This window comes from Aethalodelphis obliquidens, unplaced genomic scaffold (assembly GCF_003676395.1).
Source record: "Aethalodelphis obliquidens isolate GAN/ISIS:26980383/991018 unplaced genomic scaffold, ASM367639v1 scaffold53, whole genome shotgun sequence".
NCBI lineage: Eukaryota > Metazoa > Chordata > Mammalia > Artiodactyla > Delphinidae > Aethalodelphis > Aethalodelphis obliquidens.
This window is the reverse complement of record NW_020837997.1, coordinates 12,719,557-12,734,592: the sequence shown is the minus strand read 5'-3', so window position 1 is coordinate 12,734,592 and position 15,036 is coordinate 12,719,557. Positions and strand designations below refer to the sequence as shown.

Here is a 15,036-nt window from a genome sequence, read left to right as displayed (position 1 = left end):
CTCGCTGAACTGGAACGCGCACACAGCTCAGACTCACGCTCCGCATACCTGCGATTACCTCTCCGTCCTTTCTCCGCCCCTAGCCTCTCCCCCGTACACACACCCGGCCCCGCCCAGCTTCAGCCGGGTCCAGCCCACCCCCGCCAGCGACTGGCCCCTTAATTCCCAGGCCCAGATTAAGACTCCATCCCGCCCCAGCTCCTCGAGGTCACGCTCGGTCCCGCCTTAGGCCCCGCCCCTTTTGGCCCTGTTAGGCAAGGCCTAGCTCAGCCCCGCCTCTGTCCCGCCCCGCCGTCTGTCTTGGCCCCACCCCTGGGGTCCCGCCCCGCCCCCTCTACCCCGGCCCCACCTTCCACCCTGGCCCCGCCCTCGGCCCCCTGCATTCTGCCCGGCCCCGCCCCTAGGCCCCAACCTTCCGCCCCGCCCCAGCCCGCCCCGCGCCCGCGCCGCCCGTTTCAGGCCCGTGTCAGGCCCGTTGGCACCGGGCTAACAGCTCCACCACGTCCGTCGCCCTGGACGCCTGCGGACCGCCCCAGGAGGCCCGGCCCCGCCTGCCCCGGCCCGCGCAGGTGAGCGGCGGCGCTCCCGCAGCTGTGCGTCCCAGGGCGCCCGCGCACCCTCTCTGGACTCCGCCCGGCCTGAGGGCGGGAGGACGCAGCCGCGGCGGCGGGGGCGCCCCCTAGAGGTTCGCGTGGGCCAAGGTTCGGACGGGCGCCGGAGCGCCCTGTGTCGTGTGGGCCCGGATATCCAGGTGCATTTCCCAGCGGCCTGGGCGTCGAACCCTGAGCCGCTTCGCTGCGGGAATGCTCAGGGCTTCCCGGGGGGGTAGTGGGCGTTCCGGTGAGCTGAGAATGTGAGGGAGGAGGGCGTGTCCCTGCCCCCTGATACGCTTTGATTGGATTCTGGCCCACAGCATTCGTCTAACCCCGGCCGGGTTTCCCCCGGCTCTGGCTCCGGTGGGGCCAGAGCTCATCCCGGCTGTGGCCCCACGGGATGAGCCTCACTTTTCCTCATCTGGTGAATGGGCACTGGCCTTGCTCGGGCCCCCAGGAGCATCAGAGCTGGCCCTGAGCCAGGCCCTCCCTCCCCCTGGGGGCCCCGGGACCAGTGACCCAGACGCCAGCAGTCCCTGCCCTGGGAGGTTCCAATTTCATCAGGCAGCCCAGACAGGGGAAGAAGCAGAGGAGAGAGGGTGATCAGAAATGGGATGGGGGATCCCGCAGGCAGAGGGGAAGCCCAGAGGAAGCGGCAGAACAAGGCTGGGCAGTAGGAGAAGTAGGGGCTGAGAGCCGAAGGGTGAGAAAGCTCCGGCCATGCGAGCAGGAATGGTGCTCCCGGCAGAGGGAACAGCGGGGCCAGGGCGTGGGGAGTAGGGAGCTGCTGAGTGCTGGGGGTGGGAGTCATTTTCGGGAGCTGCCAAGGGCACGGAAGGACTAGGAGTGACCATGAACTAGCTGGTGGGAAGGCTCCGGGCTCTGTGGAGGGCTGGCAGTCCCTGCCCCAACACCACACTCAGACCTCTCAGCCCCTTGGTCCTCAAACACACTTCGAGACATGATGGAGAGCCCTGGGGCCCCATTTAGTCTGTCAACAAACATTGACTGAGCACCTGACCAGGCTGGGCATCGTGTGCCGTGTGGGGATTGGGGCAGGAGGGGCAGCAGGGGGGCCCGGGAGGATGTGGGTGCGATCGGCCCCGGAGAGGTGATGGGGGACGACCATGGGGGGCCATAGGGGGCCACAGGGGTGGGGAGCAGCGGCCAGGTGACCGACTGTAACGGGGAAGGACTCACAGCTGGCGACTGGACCTCCAGAGCCTGGGGAGGGGACAGCAGATGGACGTGGGAGGTGACATTTCAAAGAAGGTGGAGTGGTGGGCACTGTCCGGCTGCCAGTGTGACCTCAGACCCCTCTCCTCGACAGCCCCACCAGCACGGGCAGCCTCGCGTACTGAGAAAACCTTGAGGAGGAGAAGAACTCGGGTGCATGTCTGGCCAAGTGCGGGCGCAGGGCTGGAGGTAGAGTGAGGGGGTGCCAGGGAGACCCCGACAAGGGGCGTTAAAGTGCAATGACTGAAGTGGGGAGACGGGAGGCCAAGCACGCGGTTCTCAGTGGGTTACAAAGAGTTCAAAATCCTATCACTGAAAGGTGGACTCAGGATTTGTGGGCCTGTGAGCCCAGAACTATCTGGGCAGGGAGTGGAGCCTTGGACACCTCGGCACCCGTCCCTGGGCCTCAGTTTACCCCTCTGTAGAAGGAATGTGCGTGAGTGGGTCTCCCAGGGCCTAGGGATTGGCTCAAGGGGAGCCGGATGCTCAGATCCACCTGGGCTCCCCGAGTGCCTACTGTTGTGCAGGGGCCGCGTGGGCCCTCTCATCTGTTTACGGGCTGGATCACCGGGGGGCCCCTTAGCCCTCCTCCGGGGTGTCATTAGCCCGTGTTTGTCCTCTCGGGCCTCAGAGTTCACCTGGGAGGTGCAAGCCAACAACCGGTCCTACAACAACCAGTTCAAGGAGAAGGTCTTCCTGTGCTGGCAGAGGAAGAAGTACAAGGTGGGCAGGCCCAACCCCCGCGGGCCTCCGGGACCTGCCACCCAAGCTCTGCATGCTGGGTCAGTCCACTTAGTCCTGAGGACTGTAGCGCCGCCCTCGCCGAGTCGTGGGGTCCAGTGCTGGCGCTTCGCGTGTCTCCTCCGCCCTAAATAAGTTACTAGGCAACCTTCACGGTACAGCGTGTCCATTGGGCTCTACCTGAAACCCCCGGCCTGCGTCTCACGCGGGGAGTCCTGGGGTCACAGCTCGGCTCACTGGGTCTGCACCCGCGCTGGTCATGGCCGGAGGGAAGGGGGAGGCGGATGGGGCTGGGTGGGAACCCGGGCCCTCCTGGACGGCGCCCCCATGCCGGCTGCCGGCTCTCGTCCCAGGGGAACGTCATCCACAGGCCAAGTACAATGTCTTCTCCTTCCTGCCCTTGAACCTGTACCAGCAGTTCCACCGCATGTCCAGCCTCTACTTCCTTCTCATCATCATCCTCCAGGTGGGGCGGGTGGGGCAGCCCCAGGGGTCAGTGCCTGTGCCCACTCCACTCCTCCTACCTGCTCAAGCCACCTCCTCCAGGAAGCCCTCCCTTCCCACCTTCCCACGTGGCTCTGTAGACCCAGGGTGGTCCTACCCCGTGTTTGTCTGTGTGGCTGGTGAGTCAGTGTCCAGCCCCCCTCACACTGGGAGCACCCTCATGGCTGGGTCCCCACTGCCCAGCCCAGGGCCTGGCACACAGGAGGCGCTCAATATATGTTGGATGCTGAGGGTGCATGGGTGGCCCCTCCAGGTCTAAGGTGGCCTCCTGACCCCTTTGGCCCCAGCAGGCTGAGCTGATCCCAGAGGGCCAGGAGGAAGGATTAGGTTCTTGGGACCCGCCGGGTCACTTCCTGGCATCAGGCTGGTCATGGATGGAGATGGGTGAGGGATGGGCAGTTTCCAGTGCCTGCAGAAGAAAGGCCTGATGGAGTGGACCACGGAAGAGGCCTTGGCCGTGAGTCCCTGTGGGAAGGGAGGGTGGAGGGGCAGGTTCAAGGGCACAGGGACAGGAGGAGAAGGGCAGGAGAGGAGAGTGTGCAGAGAAATGGCCTCAGGTACCCAGGGCAGCCATGTACAGTTGATCAGGTTGTGCACTATTCTGCCCAGCACGCGCGCGCGCGCGCACACACACACACACACACACACGCTGGAGAGGGAGCCAAACTCCAAGCTGCACCTGCCCAAAGGGAATACCTTTTTCTCAGTCACGCAAGGACACCCTGTGGTTAGGCTTTTGTTCTGGTTGCTACCCCCCTATCCCAGCCAGGCCTAGTTTCCAGGACGTGCTTAGCCCTCTCTGCCCCAAAACTTTTGTCTCCGTGGGTGAAGCCCAAACGCCTTGGCCCAACTTTCCAGACTGTCTTTCTGTGTTCTGCTATCCTGTCTATCCTGGTCCCTCCTTGACCTCGCGGGGTTCCCCAGAACCCCAATTTCTGGCTTGCAGTTTCCTCCATGCTCAGGTGTTGCCTCAGGACCTTTGCACACGCTATTCCCTCTGCTAGGAATGCCTTCCTCCACTCTAGCGCTCAGTCACCATCCTTTGGTCCTCAAGGTTCAGCCATAGGTCCCCACCTCCAGGGAGCTGTTCCCGCCCCGACCCTGACATGGGGCTGTCCTGCCGTGCTGGCCCAGCCCTGACCCTGCAGGTCCCCAGCCTCACCCAGCACAGGGGCCAGTGGGACTGCTTGGGGAAAGAAATGTCCTGTGTCCCTCCACACGGGGGCCTCCCAGACTGCCCTGTTCTACCTCTGCCGGGAAGTGGGTGGGGGGTGGGGAGCAGGCAGCTGGTCTGTGACCCACAACCGAGGAAGTGCAGTCAGAACCATGACCCAGAGCCCAGGAGCTCGGCAAGACGGCTTGGCTTAACCGCCTATGGAGTGGATGGGGAAACTGAGGCACGAGAGGAGCACAGGCCTGTCTGGAGCTCCTGACCTGTCCAAGCTCAGCCGCTCAAGCCCACCTTCAGTCAGGAACAGAAGCAAGACCCCAGGCAACAGGCGAAAAGCCTGGGGGAGGGTTGGGGCGTAGGAGGGAAGGAAGGAGCCACGATGGGCCCCCCTGGGGCGAGTGAGCTCTGGGTCTTTCCTGGGGTCTGGAGACAGAGTCCCCAGGATCCTTACAGTTCCACCCACCCCAGAGGCCTCAGCTCCTTGAAAAATGAGGCAGAGGGAGGGGTCTGGGGCTGGGGGAGCCCTGACGGCAGAGGGCTCTGGCAGGGCTGCACCGAGTGTCTTACGGAATAGTTAGAATTTGCCTGTGAGGTCTGGGGGCAAAACAGCTGGGCATCGGCGGGCGGGGGGGGGGGGGGGCAGGGGGCGGGCTGAGACAGAGCGGGTGTGGAGCAGGGCGGCACGTGGTCCTAGCTCCCCCTGCCCGGGAAGACAAGACTGTGGGTGGTGGGTAGGTTGGGTGACCCCAGGCAGAGGGAGAGGTGCCCGGGTGAGGGGGCAGGGGTTGGCGGGGGTGCCAGCGCCGCCTGCCCGCCCGGGGCCCAGTCCTTGGCCGAGCAGACCCTGTGGACACTGTGCATGGCCTGCAAGGAGGTGGACGAAGACATGTACGAAGAGTGGCGCCAGCGGCACCAGGAAGCCAGCATCCTGCTGCAGAACCGTGCCCATGCCCTGCACCCGCTGTACGAGGAGATGGAGCAGAACCTCCAGGTGGGTGGAGCTCAGGGGGAGGGGCGCCCGCACCCCAGCTCCAGCCCCTCAGCCCCTCCAGGGAGCTGGCTCCCTGCTCAGGCTGTCCCCACGCCCACCCCCGGCTGCTGGGAGCCACAGACGTCGAGGACAGGCTCCAGGACGGTGTCCTCGACAGCATCCAGTGTCTTAAGCAGGGGGGCATCAGAGTGTGGGTTCCCGCAGGGGACAAGCAAGGCGGGCCCCAGGGCGGCCGCCCCCAACGTGGCGAGAAGGGAGGCGCGGGGAGAGCTCACCCCTGCCTGGGCACCACCGTCGGCCCATCCCTCTTTTTTTTCTTTTTTTTCCAAAGATTTATTTTTGTTGTGGACCATTCTTAAAGTCTTTATTGAACTTGTTACAGTGTTGCTTCTGTTTTATATGTTGGTTTTTTGGCCACAAGGCATGTGGGATCTTAGCTCCCAGACCAGGGATCAAACCTGCACTCCCTGCATTGGAAGGCGAAGTCTTAACCACTGGACCGCCAGGGAAGTCCTGGCCTATCCCTCTTGTCTGAGTTCAGCATTGCCCTCCACCTTGTCCCTGGGAAGGGAGCTCAGGGAACAATGGACTGGGGTCCCCTGGGCGCCTCCCTCGGGTGGGCCGGTGCCATGCTCAGCGTCTCCTTGGGGTTTGGCCCCCTGGCAGCGCCATGCAGTGGGGCCCTCATTACCCCTGCCTCATAGATGACCCAGCGGGGCTCAGAGAGCATGGGCACCTGCCGCAGTTGCTCAGCCACCCAGGAGCCAAGCTGGAATGGAACCTCAGGTCCTGTGGCCGTGGAGCCATGACTCCACTCCAGTGAGGCTTCTCCGGGGCCCCACTGGGCATGGGTGCCTGCAGGGCTGCATTAGAACTTCTGCGGACAGGAGGCACGTACACACAAAATATTTAGGATGACGTTTAACAGCTGTGCTGGAGTAAAGACAAATACCCAGGCTGCATTTTTATATTCATTTTTTTCCCTCTTCTTTATTTTTTTTAAACAAATTAATTCATTTTTGTGGGTTCCTGGAAGTGCCTTGGGGCCCTAAGCACGATATGTCTAACGATCCCTTGGCCCTGGCCCCAGACCCACCTCTCACTGGCAGCCCAGCTCCAGCCAGGCGAGTGGAATGGAGCCCCCTCTGCTCAGAGCTGCCACCAAAGTCTCAGGGCTGACTCTCATTGGCTGGCATGGTCACATGCCCTCCTCCAAACCAATTGCTGTGGCCAGGGGGAGGGGCATGCTGCTGTGATGGGCAGAGTGGGCATGGCCGCCAGGCAGGGGGCTGTGGAGGGGCTGAGCTGGGCTGGTTTGCAGAGACAGCGGTGAACATCGGCTTTGCCTGCCAGCTGCTCTCGGAAAACATGATCATTCTGGAGGAGAAGGAGATTGTGTAAGACGTGGGGGTTGGGTGGTTGGGTGCATGAGCCTGTGTTGGGGGGGTCAGGGTTGGGGCAGGGCACCACCCATGGCCCAGGCATGGCTCTGGGGTCTGCAGAATGCCCTCAGCCTCTGCCTGGTGGGGCTCCCAGAGGGGGAAACCAAGGCACAGCTGGGGAGTGGGTGCAAGGAAGCCCGTGCGGCTGGTGTGGCTGAGCCCCTGCTGGGCCCCTGCTGGACCCCTGCAGGCAGATCCTGGAGGTCTACTGGGAGAGCAGCAATAGCCTGCAGGGTGGCAAGAAGGGCCACCTGAACAAACAGCTCCCCCTGCAGGTCAAAATGGCCTTGGTCATTAACGGGGAGTTCCTGGTCAATGTCAGCTCAGGGTAGGCAGCGGGACCTTGGTACCTGGGAGGGGGCTGGGGACGGCCTCCACCAAAAGGCCCCCAGATGTGGTGTTGGACCAGCCAAGGCGAAGGGCCTGAAGCGTCACACCGAGAGATGGTTCTCAGCAGGGCGAGAGCAAGGGAAGGACGCAGTCAGGTCCAGCCGGGAGGAGGGCCCAGTCGGGGCGTTCCTGGAGGGCAGTGGTGCAGCTGAGTGACGCGCCCCCTGTCCCCCGCGGGCCAGGACCAGCTGCTGCTGTCCCTGCGCACGGAGGCCCGGGCCCTGGTCCAGAACGTGAGCTTGGAAGAGGAGGAGCCCTGGCAGGAGCCCAGAGAGGAGAGGGCGGACTTCCTGCAGGCCAGACGCCTGTCCCTGGTGTGACGGTTCGTGGGTGGTGGGCAGCAGCGTGCGGGGAGGCCGGCGGCTGGCAGCAGGCGGTGGTGGTAGCTGAGGGGCCCGGGGCCGACAGGCTGCGTGTGTCTCTGCAGCTGCGGACATCGGCATGGGGCTGGCGGGTCAGGAGGGCATGCAGGCGGTGCAGAACAGCGACTATGTGCTGGCCCAGTTCTGCTTCCTGCGGCGGCTGCTGCTGGTGCATGGCCGTTGGTCCTACACGCGCGTCTGCAAGTTCCTGCGCTACTTTATCTACAAGACACTGGCCAGCATGATGGTCCAGATCTGGTTCACTTTCTACAGCGGCTTCACGGCCCAGGTGCGCTGGAGGGAACTCCCCTCTTGGGGCGGGGGGGCCGGGGGGGGGTGGGCTCTGGGATTGCCGTGTCCTTCCCATAGCCTCCAGGAAGGCAGCAGGCAGGCTCACACTCGGGTCATCACGGGGCAGAGTTGCCTGAAGTCACAGAGCAGCACAGACTTTTATTTGGCCGCATTCATAGAGGTAGAGATTCCAGATGAAGGGAAGGGATGGTTCCACGCCCAGCTCAGTGCCAAGCCTTTTCAGGGATATTTGGCAAATTTGAGCTTTGGAGCAAGGGCAGGACAGGTGCTCCAAATATACATCCTTCAAGGAGAGACAATGAGAGCTTGAACTTGAGAGAAGATAAGACTATGGGGGCTGGTTCCCTAACTTCAAGACTCTTGACAGTATCATGGTGAATACTAGCTGTGCTCTCCAGAGCGTTAGAGGAGTTGTAGGGCAGTGATGTCCCCTGTGTGTAAGGAAATTGTCTGAAGATAGACTACAGTGAGAGGGAATGAGCTCCCCGTCACTAATGCCAAGGTATTTGAGAGAGAGCTTTACAGCAGCAGCCCTCATAAATATATATATGTATATATATATATATATATATTTTTTATTATTATTATTTTTTTTTTTTTTTTGCGGTACGCGGGCCTCTCCCTGCTGTGGCCTCTCCCGTCGCGGAGCACAGGCGCCGGACGCGCAGGCTCAGCGTCCATGGCTCATGGGCCCAGCCGCTCCGCGGCATGTGGGATCCTCCCGGACCGGGGCACAAACCCGTGTCCCCTGCATCGGCAGGCGGACTCTCAACCACTGCACCACCAGGGAAGCCCCATAAATATATATTTTTGTTTTACTTTTTATTTCTAGATATTTTCTTCTTTTAGATGCTGCTCTAAATGGAATTGTTTCTTTAATTCACTTTTGAGATTGCTTATTGCTGGTATATAGAAACAGTTTTGTGTGTGTGTTGATCTGTGTGCCCTTCAGCTTTGTTGAATTTGTTTATTGGCTCTAGTAGCTTTCCTGTGAATCCTTTGGGATTTTCTGCATATAGATCCTGTCCTCTGCAAATAGAGATAGTTTTACCTCTCCCTTTCCAATTTGGATACTTTGAATTTCTTTTTCCTGCCTAATTGCTCTGGCTAGGACTTCCATTGCAATGTTGAATTGCCATGGTGAAAGCAGGCACCTTTGTCTTGTTCCTGATCTTAGAGGGGACAGTGTCCAGTCTTTCTGTATTTGTTAATTGGAATTCTTCCATGGGAAGAACTGTTCCTTCTCCCCTATTTATTTATTCAATTATTTATTTCTATCAGTGTGGACTCGTGGGTGTTTATTTTATTCTATGCTTTGTTGCTCAAGTTGTCCCCGATTTGCCCCTTTGCCACGTGCCTGCTCTTCTCTGAGTACATCCTCACTTCCTGGTGCTACAAGAGGTTCCAGGCCCATTTTGTCTTTTCTGTGCCCCAACCCTGGAATGAGCCATTCCCATATGGAGCCCTGGTTCTCTTCACCAGAGAATGGTAGTTAGACACCAAGATCCAAGTGCTTAGTGTGGTCATTTTGCTACTGGGATGCCATTATCCTCTCGGTAGACAGAGCTAGGAAATGCACACATGTTAACCCATGCTTAGATGCAAATCTATATCGCTATCGACACCTATCCATCTATCTATTTTTGTGTATGTGAGTTCACACTGATACCTCTGCTTCCTGACCCACAGAACAAGGCTCAGCTTAGCCTTTTCCGTTTACTGCTTTGTGACTCTTATCTCCGATGGTGAGAAACTTGATTCTGGTAAAAAAAGTTTGATCGTTACTTATTTGCTCAATCCCATAATGCACATAAAGTGGTTTTTGGAACTGAAACTGATATTCTTTTAACTAGTCTGGATTCATGCATTCGGGAAGGAAGCTGGGCTATTTGTCTCTGAGGTCTCTTCCAACTCTTCTACCCATCAGTGATTTCCTAAATCGAAAATGATCTAAAAACACACTCTCTAGCCGTTTTCCCTCCTGTAGCTTTTTATTGAAGTCATCCACTTAGAACAGGCTCAAAGGTGCTGCTTTAAAAGAATTAGACCAGGGCTTCCCTGGTGGCGCAGTGGTTGAGAGTCCGCCTGCCGATGCAGGGGACACGGGTTTGTGCCCCGGTCCGGGAAGATCCCACATGCCGCGGAGCGGCTGGGCCCGTGAGCCATGGCCGCTGAGCCTGTGCGTCCCGAGCCTGTGCTCTGCAACGGGAGAGGCCACAACAGTGAGAGGCCCGCGTACCGAAAAAAAAAAAAAAAAAAGGACAAATACTGTCTGATCCCACTCACAGGGTATCCCTGGGGGAGTCACATCCATAGAGACAGGAAGTAGATGGTGGCGGCCAGGGACTGGGGGAGGGGGTGGGGAGTCAGTGTTTCTTGGGGACAGAGTTTCAGTTTGGGAAGATGAGAAAGTTCTGGAGATGATGGCGGGGATGGTTGCACGACAGTGTGAATGTACTTAATGCCACTGAGCTGTGCACTTAAAAATGGTTGAAATGGTACATTTTATGTTATGTGCATTTTACCACAGTGAAAAAAGGTGGGGGAGAGGACTCGCTGGCTCATAAAATCAGAATCTAGAAGGATGGGTCGCAGCTGGGCTGGGCCCCAGAATTGACTGGAATGGTGGACTAGGACATGGCCACAAACCTGCCACCTTCACCCACACAGGCTGGACATTGGGCTGCCCCAGACTCTGATTGGCTGATCCAAAGTCAGGTCCTAGGGAAGGAATCCGATTGGCTGGTCCGAAGTCACGTCCCATGGGACTTCCCTGGGGGTCCAGTGGTTAGAACTCTGCACTTCCATGGCAAGGGGCACAGGTTCGATCCCTAGTTGGGGAAGTAGGATCCCACATGCTGCGCGGTGTGGCCAAAGGAAAAGAAAAACAGAAAAATGTCAGGTCCCATGGAGGACTCCATGGGTCAACTTGGGTAGGAAAGAGCCTGGCCAATCCATGGTGGCAAAGGGCTCTGATTGGCCCCCACTGGAGGGGCAGGTGACCCGAAAGCAGTCAACATGGCTCAGGAGCCTGATGACTCCTGCTTTCCCCTTTGCTCTGTAGAAGGAGGAGGAGAGCATCACCGTGGAGCCCATACCCCATGTCCTCCGGGAGGCACGGACCCGGCACTCCAGCTATGCCTTCTCCCACCGGGAGGGCTATGCGGACCTCATCACACAGGGCACAATTCTGTGGAGGTCACCAGGGGTCAACAGCGACACGCTGGTTGGTCACACGAGGCCACCTGATGAGCTGCCCTCAAGCATGGAGGAGTCCTCCTGGTACCCCGGGAGGATGTCGTTCCTGGGGAGCACCAGGGGAAGGTGTCCTCCGAGGATGTTCAGCCTGCCTCCGAGGTGAGCTCATCCTTGCCTGTGGATGGGCAGTCCTCTCCTTATCAGGAGAGCCAGCACTCTCTCACCAAAAACCGGCTGTCCGGGTCTCTCCAGGAGAAGTTGCCGAAGAGGCAGGAGGGGTCACTGTCATAGGAACCGTGGCCATATACTCCCCAGAGTCTGCCACCAACCAAGGAGACACCACTATCAGTGGAGGAGAGCCAGATGACTTCTTCTGAGAGCCAGATGCTGCCTTCAAGCCAGCTGTCTTTGAAGAGCCGGTCAGCACACTTGCAGAAGACATTCCTCTGGAAGATCCGGAAACTGTCCTGGAAGAACTGGCCGTACACCTGGCAAAAGGAGTCCGGGCCCTCCCAAGGAGGGGATGGGGCCAGTTTCCAACTCGAACCTCACTGCTGTGATGGAAACTCCACCACCAACTGCAAGAGGATCATCCACCAGCGAGCAGCCGATGGCGGTGGAACCCTCCCCTGTGGAGAAGCAGCCGTCGCCCATGGAGTGGCTGCCAGGGCCCAGCGAGGGTCAAACTCCACCTGATCCGGCAGGGCTGCCGCCCTCACCTGAGGAACAGCAGTGACTGCCCAGGCTTAGTAAGTGTCACCCAGCATCGTGAGGCCTTCCCCCAAAGACAGGGGCTCCACCTGCTCCTCTTTCTCTAATAAACCACGGTCTGTCTGACCCCAGGTCTCCTTGAGGCTCTCTCTTCCTATACTTCTTTCTGTGATGTCCCATGAAATAGTTCTTTTCTGGTTTTAAAAATCAAAACACTGACCTCTAGTGGCCTGATGGGGGATTTGCAGGGAAAGCTGGGTTTCTTTGGGTTTCTTTACCCTGGGGTAATGTGGATAAAAGCTTTATTGCTCTCAGAAGGGAGAAGGGTGCTGAGCAGACTCTGCTTACCAGCCCTGGCTTCCTGCCTGCAGCCTGCTGGCTTATCTCAGGGCAGTTTATAAGGTCCAGTCCTGACACCGCCCAGCCTTTTCCTCCACTGGGCTGCCCTGGTTTCTTCTCAAACAAACCACCTTACACTTTAGGCTCCAGAAGGCAGTGGTCAGTGACACCTCAGAAGCAGAGCCCAGCAAGATCCGAGGCTCAGGTGGCCCAAAGGCCCTGTGGAGTGTGGAGCCCTGTGGGGGCAGGGGCTCAGGGAGGGCTGAGTTCAGAGCAGAGAGGGGTGGGCTGGGAGAGGCCCGCTTCCACTTTCCCTCGTCCCCTTCCTCCTTCATGGAGGGTGAGCCCCATGCCTCCCACTCCTGCACCAGCCCCTCCCCCCCCACCATTCAGCAAAGGCACAAGCCCAGGTGAGTGACTAGAAAATAATTTATTGGAGGGAAACAAAACAACAAATCCAGCACAGCAATGGTTCACAGCGATGATGATATATTTTTTTAAACTTTTAAGCCTGTCGCCTGAGGGTAGGGTGGAGGGGGCCTCTGTTCCCTCTAGCCCTGGGGGTTCGGGGGAGGACTTTGGACGACCCAAATCGTGTGTCCCCTGAAAGCAGCCCTAGCGTCCAGTTGTGATTACACACTCAGGGCCACATGGCCTCCTGGCCGCCCTCACCCCTGGTGGAGACAATCCTCCCAAAGACCAGCCCTTGGGGGGCCTGCCAGGGATACAGGAGACCAGGGAGCTGATGGGCTGGTGTGGCTGAAACTGCTTTGGGCCAAGAATGTGAGTGTCCCCAGTTCCAGCCGGTGCAGGGGCCCCGGAACATGCCCCACCCCACCCCCCGCCCTCATTGCAGGTGGGTTGAACCTGCGCCCCCAGGCCCAGCCCTCCAAACTTGGGCCTTCTGTCCTTCAGGGTGTGAGAGACCCCCTTTGGCCACCCAAACCCACCTTACCTGGGGCCTGTCCTGGAAAGTGGGTTCTCCCCTGGTGGGAGCGTGGGCCCCGTGGCAGAAGAGTCACAGTCCGGGAGACTGTCCCAGAGCCCCCTTTCATGATTTTTTGGGGGCCCCTTTGTTCTCTGGGTACCAGTGGGGGCTGGGAGGGAGGGCTCCGCAGGTGTGCACCCCCTACCTCCCAGGCCAGACAGAAAGGTGAAGGCCAGGCCTGAGGGAGCTGGGGCGTGTGGGTGGAGCCCGGGCAGGTGCCTGCCTTGGGGGGGTTGTCTCAGGAGGGCCCTTCAGATCTGAGGAAGTAGGGGTACACCCCACCCCCCACCAACCTAGGCGACAAGACTCGAATTGGTTGATTGTCTCCTCTGAACAAGACACTTGGGAATTCATGCTAACGTGAGACCAACCGACCGAGCGGGGGGCCCGAGGTGGCAGTGACGCCCACTGGTGCCCCAGGACCAGGAGCCGGAGGGACTCTGGTGCCAGGAGCTGGAGGCCCCGCCACCAGCCGCCTTCCTTCTGCACCTGAGGCCCGTCCACCCACCGCCGGCTAGACACAGATCCTTGGAAAGGGGGGAGAGTAACACAGAGCAGCGCCGAGGAGCACCGAACAGCACCGACTGGGGCATGAAACACAAGATGCGACACGGAATCCCGGGGCTCCGGCCCCGCGGCCCCGCCCCACCCCCACCCTTCCACCTAGTACATTATCTTCAAGAAAAAGTACATTAGTCATGCATCAAATCAAATTCCATTGCGTCTTTTTTTTTCATTTTTCTTCCTTTTTCTTAAATTACATTTGAACACAGAACACATAGAATAATAAATACTCTTGTAAGACATGACTTCAAAAAACAAGAAACAGAACACGCCAGAGAACAGAAAGGTATCCAACGCTCTCTCTCTCCTCTCTTTCCTAAAGGACGCATTGAAATAAGAAATCTGTAAACGCCGCAGGTCCTTCCTCGTGCGCTCCCAGACTCTCTCTCTCGCTCATGCTCCCCCGGCCCTTTGCCTCTGACCACCCAGCTTCCCCTGCCCTGACATTCAACGCGTCTCCCACGGAGCTCACCAAAAGAAATGACATACCATCGTCTGCAAAATTATAATTTAACGGTATAAAGCTTCAAGTCACGTATTCCAAAAACTAGCTAAGGATTTTTTTTTTAATCACATAAACTATACATTAAATATCTTGAGGTATTTCAGAGAAAATTGTCAAAGGCTCGAAGGAGCTGTGCTGGAGGTGTCATTCCCTGTGTGGAGAATGGTCTTTGGTATGTGACAACCAGCTGGGTGTTGGGGCAAGCGGGGCTGGGCGGGGCGTCAGAAGGGAGATGGTGTGTGTGCACGTGTATGCGTGCGTGTGTGCATATGTAATAGGAGGGTGTTTGAAAGGGACACAGGAGTCAGGGACGCTTCTGTGACCCGTGTCACTGGGGCTTGAGGGGTCCCGTCACCAGAAAGGTCCCATGTCCATTCCTAAGTGTCCAACACGGGACAAACCCAGGAGGCCCTGGCCTCTGACGCTTGGACCTTGAATGCAGGACCAGCAAGTGACTTAACCAGCAGAGAATCCCCGTCCCCCAAAAGCAGGTGCTCTCTCAAGTGGGGCCCACGTGTTCGTGGCAGGCTGAGGGAGGGGCCGTGTCCACCCAGACCCCAGCTCCCAGTGTGGTGGGACCAGTGTGTGCACAGGAGTGTGTACGTGTGTCTGGGGGGAGGGGTTGTTGCTGAGCGGGAATGGGGACCCTTAGGATTCTGCCTCAACACCCAAAGGTTCTAGAAGCATCACTCAGATCCGGTTGCTTGAAAAGCGGGGAGAATAGCGAGTCGATAAGGACAAGAGAGCATCTCACACACGTCTTTGGTTCAAGAAAAAGGCACTCATCGACCTCACCACCCTCTCCCTCCCTCCCACTCTGTCTCTCTCTCTCTGTCTCTCTTTCTCTCTCTGCTCTCTCTGGTGGTGGACAGGTGGCACCTGGGGGGCAGGGCCCAAAGCAGACCCTCGCCCACACCTGGTCCCCAGGCGAGGGAATCCTAGCATCCAGCACAAGTCCTTGGGGGAAATCTTTGGTATCAGGCGTGATT

At 58.8% G+C, this 15,036-nt stretch overlaps 1 protein-coding gene across 1 annotated transcript; it reads left to right on the top strand.

Annotated features, from left to right (window-relative positions):
• Positions 1-825: 825 nt before the first annotated feature.
• ATP8B3 (ATPase phospholipid transporting 8B3) lies at positions 826-14,072 on the top strand. The gene is given in 14 exon segments (XM_027086027.1): positions 826-1,269; positions 1,924-1,982; positions 2,461-2,556; positions 2,626-2,636; positions 2,941-3,327; positions 4,958-5,202; positions 5,337-5,452; positions 6,558-6,633; positions 6,869-6,989; positions 7,251-7,386; positions 7,496-7,719; positions 10,807-11,050; positions 11,053-11,441; positions 11,443-14,072. Coding segments are annotated over 14 exon segments (2,586 nt in total). The 5' UTR covers positions 826-1,021; the 3' UTR covers positions 11,677-14,072.
• The last annotated feature ends 964 nt before the right edge of the window (positions 14,073-15,036 follow it).